Raw genomic sequence first — 17,089 nt, 5'->3', positions numbered from 1 at the left:
TGTAATGTGCATTGTTTTTGCCCAGTCGTGTCTCAGATGAGGAAAAAATAACATTTTTGTTTATCTCCGAGAACATTTTTTTTTCTTCCATCTAAACAAATTATTTGAATGCCATTAGGCAAAACACACTGCGAGTCGTCATCTCCACAGACCTAGTCCAATTTCCGCTCTCACAATGATTTTTATGCAAATCAGACCGTGCACAATCTCCTGACCTCTTACCATCATACTGGGACAATGACAGGTCAATAATTGCATCCATACATATCTGGAATATTTTTATTTTTTTTATTTTAAATGATAATGTTGGTATAATCAGCCTGGAATATGCTGCATTCATTTTAAAGTAATCAACCTATCACCGTGGGCAGTGCAAAGAAAATTAAAGACAAGAGTGATGATCTTTTAGCTTCTTTATAATATTTATCATGTTAAGGCTTTAAAATTGCCGGATTGACCGTAACTGGAAAAGAATTCAAGTACGATTCTCTGCTTTTCACAAAAAAAAAACTGGTTTGGTTTCACAAGTTTGGTTTAGTCATATCATGGGGGTGAAGGCTGTGTCTCATCTGGGAGTTGTGACCATAAGAAGGACCATAAAATATGGCCATATAATGGGTTATGTGAAACTGGCCTAAAACAAGCCATATACATGAGATAGTTTAAAGCTTTACCTAAAGTTGGATGAGCGTGTAAACATACTCAAACATTCATTCCCCATCATTGCCCTGTGATCAAACAACAAATATTAATATCGGACAAGACTGATCCCAATACCAGTTGTCGGAAGACTGTTAGGAGTCCACCAAAAACATTGTAGGCCTACCCAACCAAAACCAAACCAACTTTGTAGGTATCATTCGATGATGACTATCAGATGGATTAGTCTACCATTAAACAGAGTCTTCTTTAAAAAAAGAACGATTTAGTATGTCAATCCTTATTTTCATGGCCATTAAACCAATAGGTGACAATATTTCAGTTTATGACAAATTCTTCATTTAGGTTTATAGGACAAGCCCCCAAAAACACACCTGCCCTTCTCACAATAGACACCCATGGATTCAATGGTGCTAAAAAAAATAGGTAATCAAAACTTGGAATTAGTGAAATCCCTATTTTGCCATTACTTATACTAGTCCAATTGCATATGTACCAAACTAGCAGAAGCATAGGGGCTAATAACAGACCATCTGAAGAACAGATGCTGCATGGAATTTAAATTTCTTGCATCAAATACAAGCTAGTAAGCTGACCATGAAAATTGCTGGCCTTAAGTGACCCAAGATTACACCATCAATCAATCCTCTCAAACATCCCTAGCTTGTATTGCACTGTTTGCTCTATTGCCTAATGTGTGTGATAATATTTCTTCTGTGTGAACATCCCTAACTAATTGGTGGCTGAGAACAATAATGATATAGCATATGTAATATATATTTCATGATGATTTTTTCCTTAATTGACTTAATGCTTTTACTTGCAGAATGTGATCCATTACATTTCATTCCATAGGGTTTAAAGGAAATAGAACAGCATATACATTTGAATGACCCTTTTTAATAAATGGTTTTATGTGTGCTGGGCTCACAAGTCCCATTAGTGAAAAAATAAGACCCAAAATGAATAGAAATCACCCATCTATCAGGGCATCAAAGCAAAATAAGGATCTGTGCATACCACAACTGAGCCCTTTGTTTTGGCATACTGTATATGCCAGGTAAAGCTTTTGGGGTATTTGTCAAACGTATCCACAGAACCCCATTCACTAGTGAATTAGTTTATTCAATGAGCGACGTGCTACTATGATTTAATTAGTAATATAAAATTCAAGGCTGACTTCACATATTTAAGTATTACGGATTTCTATTAAAGTAGCACTCGTACTATTTGAATAATTTTTTTTGTACAAATAATGCAACTTGCCAGTAATATAGTGACATTCTTTGCTCCCAGCTTTGACCCTTTCATTATTAGCAGCTGTGTTTTGTGGTCACTAGTCTGAAAACCAGTCCAATACATATTCTCCTGTATAGACAGGTCAGTCTGTCCTGTGTAGCAGAATTTCTATGCATTACAACATGGCATAACCTACCAAATCTTTCCTGTTAGCTCTTAGACCTCTCTCCACGAGCAAAACCTTCCTTGTTTATCCATAATTAAGAGAGTTTATAATAATACACTTCCTGCCTTATTTAGGATACCAAGAGTGAAGTGATATAGCACATGAGTCCATACAATGAATAACTGCAGTTATAACTCCCCACCACCAACACTGCTTGTCTTCATCTGTAAGTATAATGTGCATAATACACAGGGTATCCTATGATATGCACTTTCAGCTTGTCCCCCCTGTCTTCTGCTTGTAAGAGTTTACAGGGAGAAACATATCACAAGCAGGAGGCAGATAACAGGCTAAAGTGACATTTCATGTAGGACACTGAGACTGCAATGTGAGTAGTTCTTTATGAATGATATATCAGTGCCTCCATTAGATAGGATTCAGAGCAAGTAAAGTCAGACTGTGACACTTGGCAAAGCCAGAAGCATTGTGAGAAATGTAGTCTACATTAGGGGACTGCAACTGAGCAACATGGCAGGCAACCAACAAATAACACATCACCTAAAACAGTTATAGACAAGACACACACAAAATCCAACACATTTTTCCATAATAAAACTAGATGCTGTACTATGTAGGCAAAACAAAATGTGGGTGCTTTTTTTGAAGCTATAACGCCCAGATCTCCCATAGTTCGACTGAAACCAATTTTAGATCACCATAACACTGCACATTCTTATAGTCTGGCTTAAGAATAGAATGCTAGAACTACAGTGCAGACTGACAACATGTGAATGATGAATAACTAGAACTCCCAGCATGCCATCAAACCCTTCTTATATGATTCTATAGCAGTATTCACTTAACTGTAACTCACAAATGTTTTTCATTTGCTATTGAAAAGTATTGAATTTAAAAAGAATTTGGGGTGGGAAGATGGTGCAATGTGTCACATATCAGCTCTAGCTGTTATTAACCCAGTGATCATAATGTTACAGTACATTTAAGAGCCTATTTTCCTTTAAGATGCTACATGATCTAGCACACATGTCTTACATCATACTCAAGAAGGATGTTATTAAGAAAAGGTAGTCCAATAGGCCAGCGCTGCTGCACATACATTAAAATAAATGAGTTGCAAAGTACATTCCCAAGGAAAGCTCTGTGAATAGTAATGCTAATGCTCTAGTACGGTATTTGTTTGCTCTTTCAATCATCATCGCTCACAGACACTGGGTATTCAGGTATTTAAGTCCATATGGAAACACCATCAGCTCTGGGCTTCTGGGTTCCATGCCAGAAAAATTTATCCACATGCCTTCTACCTCTGAACATAAAAGCAAAAGGTGTTGTTCTGGTCTAATACAGAAATAATTTTTACTAGCATACGTCTAATGTTAAAACTGCCCCAATACTGCCAAAGGCATTAAAACGCCATCTGTGAAACAGATTTTTTATTAAAAAGATCAGTTTAATGTTAAGCATCTGGGCAGATGATGCTTTTCTGCTGACCTTTCACCTTCCACCTACTTTAACCCATTAGGATCCCTGCACTTAATTGTTCTGTCTGTTTTGGATTATCCACTCCGATTAAGCCGGCGATACTGGTAGAGAAATACAGAACAAAAAGTAAAAGTTGAAAGGGAAAATGCTTTGTTTCAGTTGTTACCTATCAATTCTATTAAGCATAGAGAAAGAAAGTTAAAAAAACAGCCTGAAACAGCATCAATTCATACAACATGCTGTTCAATATTCCCCCTGTCTAGTAACCAAACATAGCCAACAGATCAATGTTCTGTAAGTTATACCAGGTCAGAGTCTAACCACGCTGCATCACACTTGACTTGGGATTACTGTGCACTGCTGTGCATGGATGTATTACTCACCGTGAATAAATACAGAAAAAAAGGGTTCATTACGAAATGTAGTTGCTGTGCACTTCCTAACCCTAAAATGTGCCTAAAGTGTCCTAGCAAGAACATCCTTTAGGCCACATAAAATGATGATGTGGAAACTAGAAATGGTCCATATTGTGCAGGTTCATAGTTCAAGGGAAGGGATCCACGTTTTAAAAAGGATATTCAGAAGTTAGTCAGTTCAAAGGCAGCAACTAGATTATTAAGAGGGATGGAAGCCTCTCATATGATAAGAGGTTGGAAAGGTTGGGCTTGTTTAGCTTAGAAAAAAGACGTCTCAGAGGAGATCTCATTTATATGTATAAGTACATTTGTGGTCAATACTAAAGACTGGAACATGACTTATTTCTTCCAAAGACCATACTAAGGAGCAGGGGGCACTCATTACAGGTGGAAGAAAGGGGATTCTGGGAGCTAAACAGGAAAGAGGTCTTTACAGTTAGAGCAGTTAGACTGTGCAATACCACAAGAGGTAGTAATGGCCGACACTAACAGCATTTATAAAACTACGGGGTGATTTCCTCAGCATACATAGCATTGTGGGTTATAGTTAAATTGCCGTAGTGTCAAAATGTACAATTGGTTTAGAAAGGTTGAACTTGATGGACCTATGTCTTTTTTCAACCTATGTAACTGTATGTCACCAGATATTTGTGACTTCATCTGAGAGCAGCATGATGTACAGAAAGAGACCCTGATTCCAGCAATGTATCACTTTGCATCACAACTGCTGCACCCAGTAAACTATCAGAGTTTTTATCTGTAGCATATAGCAGAGATCAGAAAACTACTCCCACCCACACCACAGCTTTCTATGTACATTGTATATTGACCATAAACTGCTATACAGAGCTGACTACGTGGTTGGACCAGGATGCACGCGAACACCTAGTTCGGCAATGATAATCTACTGCTGATAAAACACTCATTCTATTGAAGTAACAGCACACAGCTTAATAAGTAACACATCACTGAAAGCAGTATCTCAGCTCCTACCTCATTCTGCCCTCAGATTAAATAGCAAAAACTTGCTGACAGATTCCCTTTAAAAGTGTACCTCCAGTTTCACAAGAAAATGATTATCATGCAGGACTCTGCAATATAGCCATTTTTCGAAATCACTCTATTAGTGGTTTTCGCTGATACCCTGCAGCATGGAAAGCCCGAAGTCCGGTGCTAGGTTACCGCCTTCTGTGCTGGAGCAGTCCTTACTGCGGGTTTTCAACAAAAATTGTTAATAGAATTATTTAGAAACATTATTTTACTTCGGAGTCCTGCACTATAATATTTTTCTCGTGAAAATGGATTTATGCTTTAAAGATGACCTCAGCTTGTTTGGCATATTGGTTTTAGTAAATACTAGCATTCTCCAGAATGTTACAATTCTGGACCAGTTAGGGGTGTGTCCCTACACCCTGATACAGAGTCAGATCTGATTAGACAATATCATTGTGCAGGTACACACCCCCAACTGGTTCATACAGAGTCAGATCTGATTGGACCGTATGAACCACTTGTGAGTGTGCACCTGCACAAAGATACTGTCTAATCAGATCCGACTCTGTATGAACCAGTTGGGGGTGTGTACCTGCTCAATGATACTGTCCAATCAGATCCGACTCTGTATGAACCAGTTGGGGGTGTGTACCTGCACACTGATACTGTCCAATCAGATCTGACTCTGTATGGACCAGTTGGGAGTGTGCACCTGCACACTGATATTGTCCAATCAGATCTGACTCTGTATGGACCAGTTGGGGTATGTACCTGCACACTGATATTGTCCAATCAGATCTGACTCTGTATGGACCAGTTGGGGGTGTGTACCTGCACACTGATATTGTCCAATCAGATCTGACTCTGTATGGACCAGTTGGGGTGTGTACCTGCACACTGATATTGTCCAATCAGATCTGACTCTGTATGGACCAGTTGGGGGTGTGTACCTGCACACGGATATTGTCCAATCAGATCTGACTCTGTATGGACCAGTTGGGGGTGTGTACCTGCACACTGATATTGTCCAATCAGATCTGACTCTGTATGGACCAGTTGGGGTGTGTACCTGCACACTGATATTGTCCAATCAGATCTGACTCTGTATGGACCAGTTGGGGGTGTGTACCTGCACACTGATATTGTCCAATCAGATCTGACTCTGTATGGACCAGTTGGGGGTGTGTACCTGCACACTGATATTGTCCAATCAGATCTGACTCTGTATGGACCAGTTGGGGTGTGTACCTGCACACTGATACTATACAATCAAATCTGATTCTGTATGGAGCAGTTGGGGCTGTGTCTCAACACATACTGTCCAATCTGATTTGACTTTTTAGGGACACACCCATTTGACAAAGTAGAACAGTGATACCTTGTTACATTGTGTTCCTAAATTTCATAGAAAAAAAGACAAGTTGATCCAGAATTTTTTTAATGGAGAATACAAGTATTTTTCAACACTCAAAGAAATGAGTAGAACTATGGCCATAGCAGCTGCTACTGGGCCTGCAAATGCAATGGAGGCTATGATGCTGGGTAGGAAACATGGAGACATGTCCTGCTATGGCAACTGGTCCCATATGCACTCTGTGTGCTGCTGTATGATGCCCAAGATCATCAATCAACAATAAGACCCAAATTATCCCATAAAATAAATTCTTGGATGAAGTGAAATTATTATTTTACACAGAGGTATAGTATGGGACCATAGGTTTACATGGATGCAGATCCATACTATCATGATGTGGATTAAGCTTAAAGAAGTTGTCCAGTACTTGGACAACTACTTGTCACCCCCCACACTTGGCCGCAATAAAATTAAAAAAAGCTTATATTCTCCTCCGGTGCCAGCACTCTCTCTCCCCGGGGCTCCCGTGCTGTTGTGACACGTGACCCCGGTGTTCAATCAGCGCTGGCGTCACTGTCCCTACGTCCTGACAAATTGAACATAAAAAGGAAGTCAGAGATAGAGGCAGAGCGGACTTCCTCTCCATGCTCGATTTGTCCAAAGGCGGGGACAGTGACGCCAGCGCTGATTGGGCGTCGAGGTCACATGTCACAACCCCAGGATTGAAAGTGCTAACAATGCTGGAACGGCGCCAGCACCAGAGGTGAGTATACACTTTATTATTTTATTGGGACCAAGTATTTAGTTCAAGAAGGGGTTGTCCTAGCAGTGGAGAACCCCTTTAATTCTCAGTTGAATTAGATATGAAATTTATTAGAAGCCCGATTACTAAACTATTCAACAGCCTTTGGCCAATTAGAGGGTTAATTTTTTTTTTTCTTTTTTTCAAGATCAGCAGGAGTAAAAATATTTCCTGGAATGCAGTATGCACGGATAATACATTTAAGTTTGTTTCTAATAAAAACAGCAATTTTATTGAGCTGCAAAATTACATTCCTGCTGCAGTTTTAATTGGACACATTTTTTTGGCATAAAATTCACTAGCCAGCCATCCAAACAGAAAATAAGGAGTTATTATTTCACAGAAAATGTTTTTATTTGCCAAGTTTTCTTTTTCTCCATTCACCTCCAAATAGGTTCACAAACATTTGACATCTTGATCTAGTAGTGGTTGTGTGTGTCTGATTGTTGTACTACAACCCTCACCGCTGGATTAGGATGAGGGTTACGGTCTAATAATGCAAATGTTAATGGATTCTCTTACAAGGTAAAGGAAATGACATTCAGGCCACAGCTCTGGGTTTACAGCTGTGTTTTATGACTATATGTCCTGTATAGTGTATATAAGTCCCCTGCTCTAGGTGTATACACACTGCTACGGCCAGCGTATAGTGTAGTCGTCTATGCTGGAGATCTATTTGCTTCATGTGACTGTGATATACTGTAATATGGCAACAAGAAACTGTTAAAGAGCAGCTCAGCTTGTGCATGATGAACTATTATTATTTGGCTGTTTAATCAAAGATGACATTTAGGTAAAGGGTATAAGTTAAAATAACTTAAATATTTTTTTAACTCCCCCACACATCTCCTCGGATTACAGTCGGGTAAGCAGAGGAAGCTACATTAGCTGGTAAAGTACAGTGTAACCCATTGGCTGCTGGAGCATATCACTTAAAGCACAGGGATCACATTTGCATTACTTTATTAAAGATGCACTCCTATCCAAATTTTTATTGACATAACCTGTAAGCAGTGTAAGTGTATCAATATACTCACCGATTGTCGTCTTCCCCAGTTTCCAGCACCACTCCGCTCCTCTTCTGGATCATGCGGCTTCTATTCTGACTTGCTGAATGACACTGCGCTCTGTGTGCGACCCACAAGTGGCTTTTATGGTGTAAGATTATGAAGTGTCAGAACAAGACTCCATAGGCATACATTGTAAAAGAGACATCCGGCTCATACATAGAGTGCAGTGTGATCCGGCAAGTCAGAATAGCTGTCATATGACTCAGAAGAGGAGTGGAGCAGCGCTGGAAAAAGGGGAAGACGATGATCAGTGAGTATATTAATACATTTACAATAGATACATAAACGTTCACACAGGTTTGGCCAATAGTTTAAAGTGGTTGTGCACTAATCAGACAACCCCTTCTCAATCTCTACTCAAGCAAAATAATAACACCTATACTCACCTCAGATGCCAGCACTGTTCCAGAGGTGTCGGCACTGGCTCTCCCAGTAACCGCGTGACATAATGTCATCCCTGCGGCAAATCAGCAGCCGCTTCACTCTCCCCTCCTGCTGCTCTCTCACTTCTTCAGGATGTATGCAATTTGTCTGAATTTGGGGAGAGTGAAGCGGCTGCTCTTTGTTGCAGGGATTACACTGTTATGTCAGGCGATCACTGGGAGAGCAAGTCCCAACACCATTGGAACAGCGTCCGCACCAGAGATGAGTATATGTGTTATTATTTTACTGGAGGGGAAACATAGGTTTTGAGAAGGAGTTGTCAGAGTAGTGAACAACCCTTTTAAAGGGAGCGCTTCTTTCATTTATAATAAACCACCCAATGATGCCACTTGTGACTCGGACAGCCATTGGATTTGCCCTGCCACACTTTCTAATGCAAGGGCTCGAAATTGAAGATAGCAGGTGACAACACAAGCTCTCCATTCCCCTCTAGTGGCATGCATGCTAATTTACTTTTCATCACTAGCTGAAGTTTTTGTTACATTTTTTCATATAGCCAAGATCTGTGTGTATTATCCCTTAAAGCGGCCATATTGTCAGCCGAACCTGTCAAATTCAGCAGGACTGGCTGACCACCTAATATGTATGGGACATGGACTCTATTCCTGAAGGATATATCAATGGAAAGAAGAATCGAGCAGTTGCATTTCATTTCAATGTACCCAATTTTTTTATTTTCAGGGAAGAGAGGCCGCTGACAGAAGGGTCTACCATCAGCATAATTCCCTTTTAGTATATAGAACATAAGCACACTTGGCCAAGCTGAGCAAGCATGTGCATCGGGAGTGAGGATAGAAACCTGTCAGCCAAACAGACCGGTGTGAAACACATCTGTGTTTCGTAGTCCAAGTGTGGACCTTGATGTACGGACTATCTGTGGGTTTCCAGACCAGAACTTGACTGCCTATATATGTGTCTGTCAAGCTTGGTTTAGGAGACCCACAGCCAGTCCATATATCAGGATCTAAACTGGGCCAAGAAATATTAAAGTGTGAAACCGGTGTTACACTGACTGATACAACTACGGCAGCACTTCATTAACACTGAGCAAAAATGTGATGCTTGTTCATATCCAGACAGGTTGGATATTCTGATTACACGGCATCATTGATTTCTGCCATTGGGGCTGGATACTTCTCTTTAGTAAAATGCTTCACAACACAATAAAAATATTAATATCTATCTACCTATCTTTCTATCTATCTCATTCCATTCCCTTCCCTGAATACTATGACACCCATAATTTTTTATATGTGCACGTGAAAATTTGCAGCAGACAAGGCCATAACTATTGATTCCTATCTAATGCACTTGCCTTTGCACATCTCTAGATTGGTTTTTAATTGAACACTTGAATCTCAAACATTCATGTGATGGCAGTGTGGCTTCACTTCCACTACATGTGAGAATATATGAACCCATATAAATGGAATTACAGGAAATACAGTGTAAGCAGACTTCTTATGCTTATTCTTGCTTCGGTCCAAGCAGGATCTGTCTCATGGTGTCATAGCAAGGTCTACCAGCATCGGATGTACATGATGAATGCTATTGATTATTGATTGCACATGGGAGGTGTACTTGCCAGTGAACAGTCCAGCGTTAAGCAGCCGTCAGCAGCAAAACTGACAGCAAATCATTTTAGCAGTCGAGAGTTACTTAGCAGAGATGGGTGGGCTTACTCTACCTTAGGCAAACTCTGACAAGTATAACTGGAGATTTCCTACAGTCATCACATACATTTTGTAGGCCTATCATTCTTGTAAGCTAAAATCTTCATTCATTATAAAAAAAACCTTAGTCTTACTGTACTCTCTACACTATATACATTATATATAATCAAATTAAGAATGGCAATAGTATGGAAACATAACAAAAATGCAAATAATGTAATCATGACATGGTGTTAAAGTAATACCCATGTAAACCAAAGAAAGGAAAATATAGTGTAGAAAACTACTACTTATACTTCTGTAGACAATAACACAGAGATAAAGGATGAGAGAAAGAGAGAGAAAAAAGAAAAGAGGAAGAGGGCAAGGGAAAGAAGGAAGGAAGGAAAGAAGGAAGGCAAGAAGGAAGGAAAGAAGGAAGTCGGGAAGGAGGAAAGGAGGAAAGGAAAGTAAAATGTGGGAGGTAGGGATAAAGTGAGGATGAGAATGTGAGACAAAAAGAGAGAATAAAAAAAGAAGGAACGAAGCAAGAAATGAAACCAAAAAAGTAATAAGAGGATAAAGATAGTGTGGAATGAAACAGAGGGAGAGAAAGAAAGAAAGAAAGAAAGAGAGTGAAAGAGAGAAAGAAAGGAAGAAAGAAAAAGAAGGAGGAAAAAAGAGATGGGAAAGAAAGAAAATATTAACCGAAAGAAAAAGTGAAAGAAAGAAGAGAGAAAAGGCTAGAAAGAATAAAAAAGAAAGAAAGAAAGAATGAGAGAAAAAAATGAAACTCCATATTTTCTTTGAGAAGAAAGTTTCGATACAACGCATTTTCATTTTCACGGTAAAAGTTGAGGAAAGCCACGTGTTGTCCTACCTTGTACAGCCGCACGGCCGCCTCATGCCTGTGATTGGTGGTGTGTAAGCGTAATTTATCCACGCTGTTGGTGTAGTAATCACAAGCATTGCACTTCAGATGCACCGGATTACCAATAGCGATGCACTTCAGTCGCCACTCATTGCTTTTGCCCCCTTCTTTGATATGAGCCACCAGTTGATACTTTTGCATATGTTTATCAGTTTTGCAGTGGAGCTGGAAGTTGGCTTTCAGCTGAGTGTTGTAGTTGCACAGCTTGCACTGGTAGATGTCTCCAATTACAGCTCTCCATTCCTCTTCAGGGAGAGAGCGTTCATTGCTCACATGCACATTCAGGGCCTCCAGGCTGTCAGAGTTGAATTTGTTGCAAACAGCACACTGGTAAAGCTTCAACGTTGGGTCACTGATATAAGGTGACAGCTCTCCTGTAGTAAGGAGGGACAGGTCATCACCCATTAGCTGACCACTGGCAAGTCGGATTTCAGGCGGCAGCTCATTATTTACTACGGAGAAAGGGAGGGAAAAAAAATGAAAAGAGGAACTTGGAGACCAGAAAGCAAAGAATATGCACAATGGAATCCGTAAAATAAAGCCTCAACCAGGAGTTTGCCTTCTCGGGAGCTTAAACTATAAAAAGCTGTAATAGGATTGAATCAGGATCAATTACAATCATCCCTTTCAACTTTTAAATTCCCTCATCAGATAGCTTTAATTACTCCTACTGGGCATGATGTCATTCAGGAATTTGTATTTTCAAAGCCAGAAAAGGTGATCAATAAAATAACAAAACAGGAATGCTTAGCCACATCCCCTAGATTAATTTACAGAGAGCTAATTGTAGTTCCACTAAATAATTGACAGAGAATTATAAATAGCCTATTGCGCACTCAATAAAAACAAATGTAGTCTTCATAGGTGCATCCATCAGGTCGCTATATATGAGGCATATGGCTCATACTGTCCAGCCTAAGAAAAGCCACAACGCTAATAACCGTCTTTAAAATAATATTAAATGTGGGACAATTGAAAGCAAAGCAACGCTCATCTCATGCGTTGGTATGAGACGGTTAGTCAGGCCGCCTGAGTATCTGCAGCTGTTACACAACCACCACTTTCAGTAAGTTGTGCCAGTCGGTAGTTCAACAAAAGCCACATGTTGTCTAAATCTTCTCTACGGCATAACGTTGGGGTTAAAATGCTACAAAATCTCTCAGACCTCCATCTGTGTCCAATGTGGGGTAGTAATAGTCTCTTTACTACTACAGTTAGCTTGTTACTTTATTCTACTAAAAGTGGCACCAAATCATTTTATGACTACCGACTATAGATAGACTACTAACCATAAACACCATGTAATAATCAGGTGTAAAGTTCTAAAATTAACACTCAACTTTAGGAAATATTTTGGATAAATAGCTATAATGCATTACACATGATGAGGCCGCTTTCACATGGCAGCATTATGGACAGAATTTAGCCAAATCCGAGAGTGGGTGCCAAACCTGCAAGTGATAGAAATCTTGCCATCATGTTCTCTTTGTGTACCACTCTTGGTTTTGGCTTACAAATACTGATGCAGAATATTGCCATGTGAAAACAGCTTTAGGTTGGCATGTAAGGATGAAGCGATATGAAGTACTGACCAAGTCCTGGAGCCAATGCTGCAGCTGTGGCAGGGTCGAGCTGGAATGGGTTTATCATCATCTGAGGGTCAGCTGGGCTTTCCAGTTTCATCCCAGTCAGGCCTATATTTTGGGCTAGGTAGTACTGATAAAGCTCTGCCTCAGCTGGTGCAAGGCCTAAGTGCAGATTGTGCTGAATCTGTTTCATGTTTTGCTGCAAAAGCATCATGTTGTGCATGTGCTTTTCACTCGTCATATGAATACGGAGATTTCTTGCCACATTGGTTTCATAATCGCACACCTCACAACGCCAGGTGGGTTTTTGTTTTGGTTTAGATGGAGATGGTGTCCCACAGCCACTGAGACTTGTGTTAGGTGCTGGGGATGTATGGCCATAGACCTGCTCACCATTCCCATTCTGTAGGTTCTGGACATTATTTAGGTGCTTGTCTGACTGCATATGAATACTGAGGTTGCCTTTGGTAGTTGTAGAGTAGTTACAAACCTCACATCGGAAGGGTTTATAGCCACAAGTGTAACTTTCACCCCTGGCGAGCCGAGGGTGAGGCTGTCCAGTCTTACAATAAGCACAAGTGCCAGTCGACTCTGGATGTTTCTCCTTCATATGGGCCTCTAGAGTCTGCTGATACTTATAGTGCCAGTTGCATTTGGGGCATTTTAAAGTTTTGCAAGAGTTTCTAGAATGCATCATTGTCATGTGGCCACCCAACGACCTTGAGGACCCCAGGACTGTGTCACACTTTGGACACTCAATACCATTTCCTGGGGAGCCCTCAATTAGGCCAGATATCAAGCTATGCTGGTGAGGAGTATTAGAATTATCTTCTTCTCCTCTAACTAGTTCATTTGGTGAAAGAGAATTTGCACAGTCTCTTCTGGCACTTGCATCCTCAAAGTCCTTGCCACTAATATTAAAGCTACTAGCAACATTGCTATTATTTCTAAGTACAGCAGTTTGCTTTTTCTTTTCTGAGTCATCAGAAACAGTCACAGAGGATGAGGACGTACCCTTTTCAATAAATTTTAGCACACTGGATGATAAAGGAGAAATGCTTTGGTTTAAGAGAGGGAAATCTTTGCTACCAATACTATCTGCCACGTCACCTAAAACCTCTTCCTCATCAAGTTCATTAGAATATGAATCTTCTTCTTCATCTACCCCTTCAGCAGGCTCACTTTTAATAGGGAGCTCACCATTAGGATGTGAATTACTGGTCTCTTTTTGCCTTTCACAGTTGCTGTCTTGGTTTCTGCTGTCCACCTGCTTGTTTGAGTCAGATGATAAGTGGCTGTGGGACACAGAGGTAATTGGAGTGCTTGCTTTTGGACTAGGCAAGCCCCCCAAGTTCACTTCAGCCTTTGGCATTTGGTTGACCCCATGTAACTGCTCTGTTGAGCCAGCAGAACTTGCACTTCCTTTTAAAAATGCAAACCCTGCTTGCAAAGAGTCACCATTTTCAACATGAAAAGCACTCCATAAACCACGGAAGGTTGAATCGGGGCCTATGAGGTTTGTAGTAGAAAAATGGGGGAAAACAGAATTGGGTTTTTTTGGTTCCAGAAAGCTTATAAGAGGTTCTTTGTCCTTGCCAATCCCCTGTATTATGGCAGACACATATTTATTGTTGAGAAGCTTTTGCTCCTCATCATTAATTGTCATCCGATGATCATGCACAGCATGGGTTACAAATGACCTAATATAACCAAATGACAACTTGCACAAGAAACACATTAAAACAGGTTTCCTTTTCCCATCACTAACACAACCATCAAATTTAGACAAGTCCACATTGTTCGGAACATCTTTGGACACACAGGAGTTTTTGGCTGAGCCATCACTGGTAAGATAGTCTTTGTCTCTCTTATGTCGGAGATCATAGACGCGGAAACTGTGCAACACAGGACCAACTCCTGCTAATGCTGAGGTATTTGGGAAAGCCTGATCGGCCGTAAATGGTTTCCCGAGGGATGAAGCAATATGAAAAGTGTTAATGATCTGTGGGTAGAAAGACATGGATGCTGAAACAGACTGATCACTCTTCTCTCCAGCTCCTGAAAGCGAGTCCAGAAACATAGCTGTAGAAAAGAGTTTATTATTTGCTCCTGTTTGTGCATTCTGCCCACTGTCTTTGGAGTCCTCAATTATATACGCTGATCCATCAGGCTGGTAAACTATATCCCCTAATAAATTCTCCACATCACTGTCCTCTAGCTCGCTTATTTCGCTATCGTTGTCGTCCTTCAAGACAGGAAGGCGAGCGTTAGGGCAGTGGTGTTCCATGTATTTCTGTAAACTGGGGAACGCAGTGGCACATTCGTTGCAGGGTATCTCTTTTGCTGAGTTAACCTGAGTGGCAACTGCATTCTCCACACCAAAACCCAGCAAGATTTCACTTTTGCGATCATCCGTTCTCAGGTTGTCATCTGAAGAGCTGTTTTCCCTGTCAGGCTCCATTCCTGCGACTTTTTCTGGCACCTCATTATCAAGTTGTGTCGCTCCACATAGCTTTGATGTGCTCTGCCCATTTTCTTGCCTTGAGATAGTAGGGGAGTCACAGGTTTCCATGGCAATTGCTACATGTGGATCTCATTTCATCTGGCCTGTCAGGGACCTGAAGAAAGAAATAAGGTTGAGAGAAGCCATTTGTATTACTTATTGGTCAGTAACTCCTTATTTGCAAATGTTCTATTAAATGTGATAAAATAATTGTCATAGCAAAAAAATAATAATTATACTCATATCATTCCGTAATATACCTTGAACATGTCAGACTGGCATCCAGAGATTACTTGCAGAACAATCTGTCCTATTTACTTTGTATTTACAAGTTTTACATTTGCATTTTTGCTTGTGCATGTTATCGGATTCCAATTGGTAAGCGGGGAAATATCCTCCACTACTACAGATTTACTTTATGCAGTAAATACACTATGCAATGGTACATCAGTTTCAATTACAGCTGTGATCTTATCAAATCACTTGCGTTAAAGGGGTGGCCCTACCTGGGACAACTATAGCATATCAATAGGACCATTGGAACCCAGCTTTAGTGGACACATATGGCATATCTTACTGATATTCCTTAAATGTCCAAGAGGAGACAACGTTTCAACTAGGAATCAGAAAAAAAATCCAAAACTTACACATAATCACAATCTCTGGTAGATCATTTGGCTTTCCAACTTCTACTGCTTTCCATCCATCCTTCCTATAATGCAGTTTTACACGTCTGACAATGAGAATCGGAGTATGGACATCAATGTCCAGACCAGCCATAGGTACCCTGACTGGAACTCAACAGTTTCATATAAGCCTATCAGACTGTCATGTTAAAGTGAGGAGACCCAGGGCCAGTCTGAACATCACACTCTTTACTTAGACCACGAATGTCAGATGTGAGAAATCTAGCCTTAGGAGGTATATCTTTAAAGGACTTTGACAACCATCTAGCCTATGTTTGGCTTTCACTGTTTTATAAACTACTCAACATTGAGATTGAAACAGCAAGATGAAAAAGTTAAGGAATTACGGAAATCACAGGATCGATAGACATGTTAATGATAGGCAATGATGAAAAGATGAAAACATTTTCAATACATCTTCATTTATTCAGCATTGAGTATGAGCACCACACACAGAAATACACGTACTATTTACACTTGGCTGCTATCAATTAGGTTATTAATAGTTGTATGAATAATGTACTGCCACACTGAATGTACTTGGGCATGCAAATCATCAAAATTCGCTGCGGCTGCACCCTTTGCAATTGCAGACCAATGACATCTCAATGTGCTCAATGGGAGACAAGTCCAGAGATGCAGCAGGCCATGGTTTAGAGCATGCAGGCTGCTCACAGTAGCACAAGCATCATGCAGCCTGGGACGCTTTGTAGAAATTGCCATACCACCGGTTCCATGGCCAAATCAATGTAGCACCAAGCTGTTAGTGTATCTGGAATGAAAACTAGAGGGTCTGGCTACAGAACAGTATGCCAACCCACAACATAATCCTGGGAGGATGGCCAGTGTTATGTTTCCTAGTGAAATCCTCTTCATGGCATAGCCCACGTGGTCTCCAGACCGATCTCTGGCTGTTAATGCATCAAATACAAAAGTGGGTCTCGGCGCTAAAGAGGATATACCTCCATTCCAGTCTCCACTGCTGTCTTGCTGTGCACCATGATAGCCTTTGAGAGTGGTGGAGTGAGTGGTGGACGTCTGACTTGTAGCCCGATGTCGTGTAAATGCATTCTGATTATTTGTCTAG

At 40.5% G+C, this 17,089-nt stretch overlaps 1 protein-coding gene across 5 annotated transcripts in view; it reads right to left on the bottom strand.

Moving 5' to 3' along the window:
- The window catches only part of ZFHX4 (zinc finger homeobox 4), a 201,688-nt gene that overhangs the window by 153,487 nt on the left and 31,112 nt on the right, over window positions 1-17,089 (bottom strand). For all 5 annotated transcript variants that reach the window (XM_073679470.1, XM_073679468.1, XM_073679467.1 and 2 more), the window contains 2 exons: window positions 12,820-15,431; window positions 11,177-11,679 (listed from right to left, as the gene is read on the bottom strand). In XM_073679470.1, coding sequence (XP_073535571.1) covers window positions 11,177-11,679; window positions 12,820-15,385 — 3,069 coding nt within the window. In that variant the 5' untranslated portion in view covers window positions 15,386-15,431. The remainder of the gene's footprint in view (window positions 1-11,176; window positions 11,680-12,819; window positions 15,432-17,089) is intronic.

Source organism: Phyllobates terribilis, unplaced genomic scaffold, assembly GCF_046119375.1.
Source record: "Phyllobates terribilis strain yellow unplaced genomic scaffold, ASM4611937v1 Scaffold_4__5_contigs__length_816908805, whole genome shotgun sequence".
Classification (NCBI taxonomy): Eukaryota; Metazoa; Chordata; class Amphibia; order Anura; family Dendrobatidae; genus Phyllobates; species Phyllobates terribilis.
Note: the sequence above shows the minus strand (reverse complement) of the source record. Positions and strands in the feature narration are given on the sequence as shown.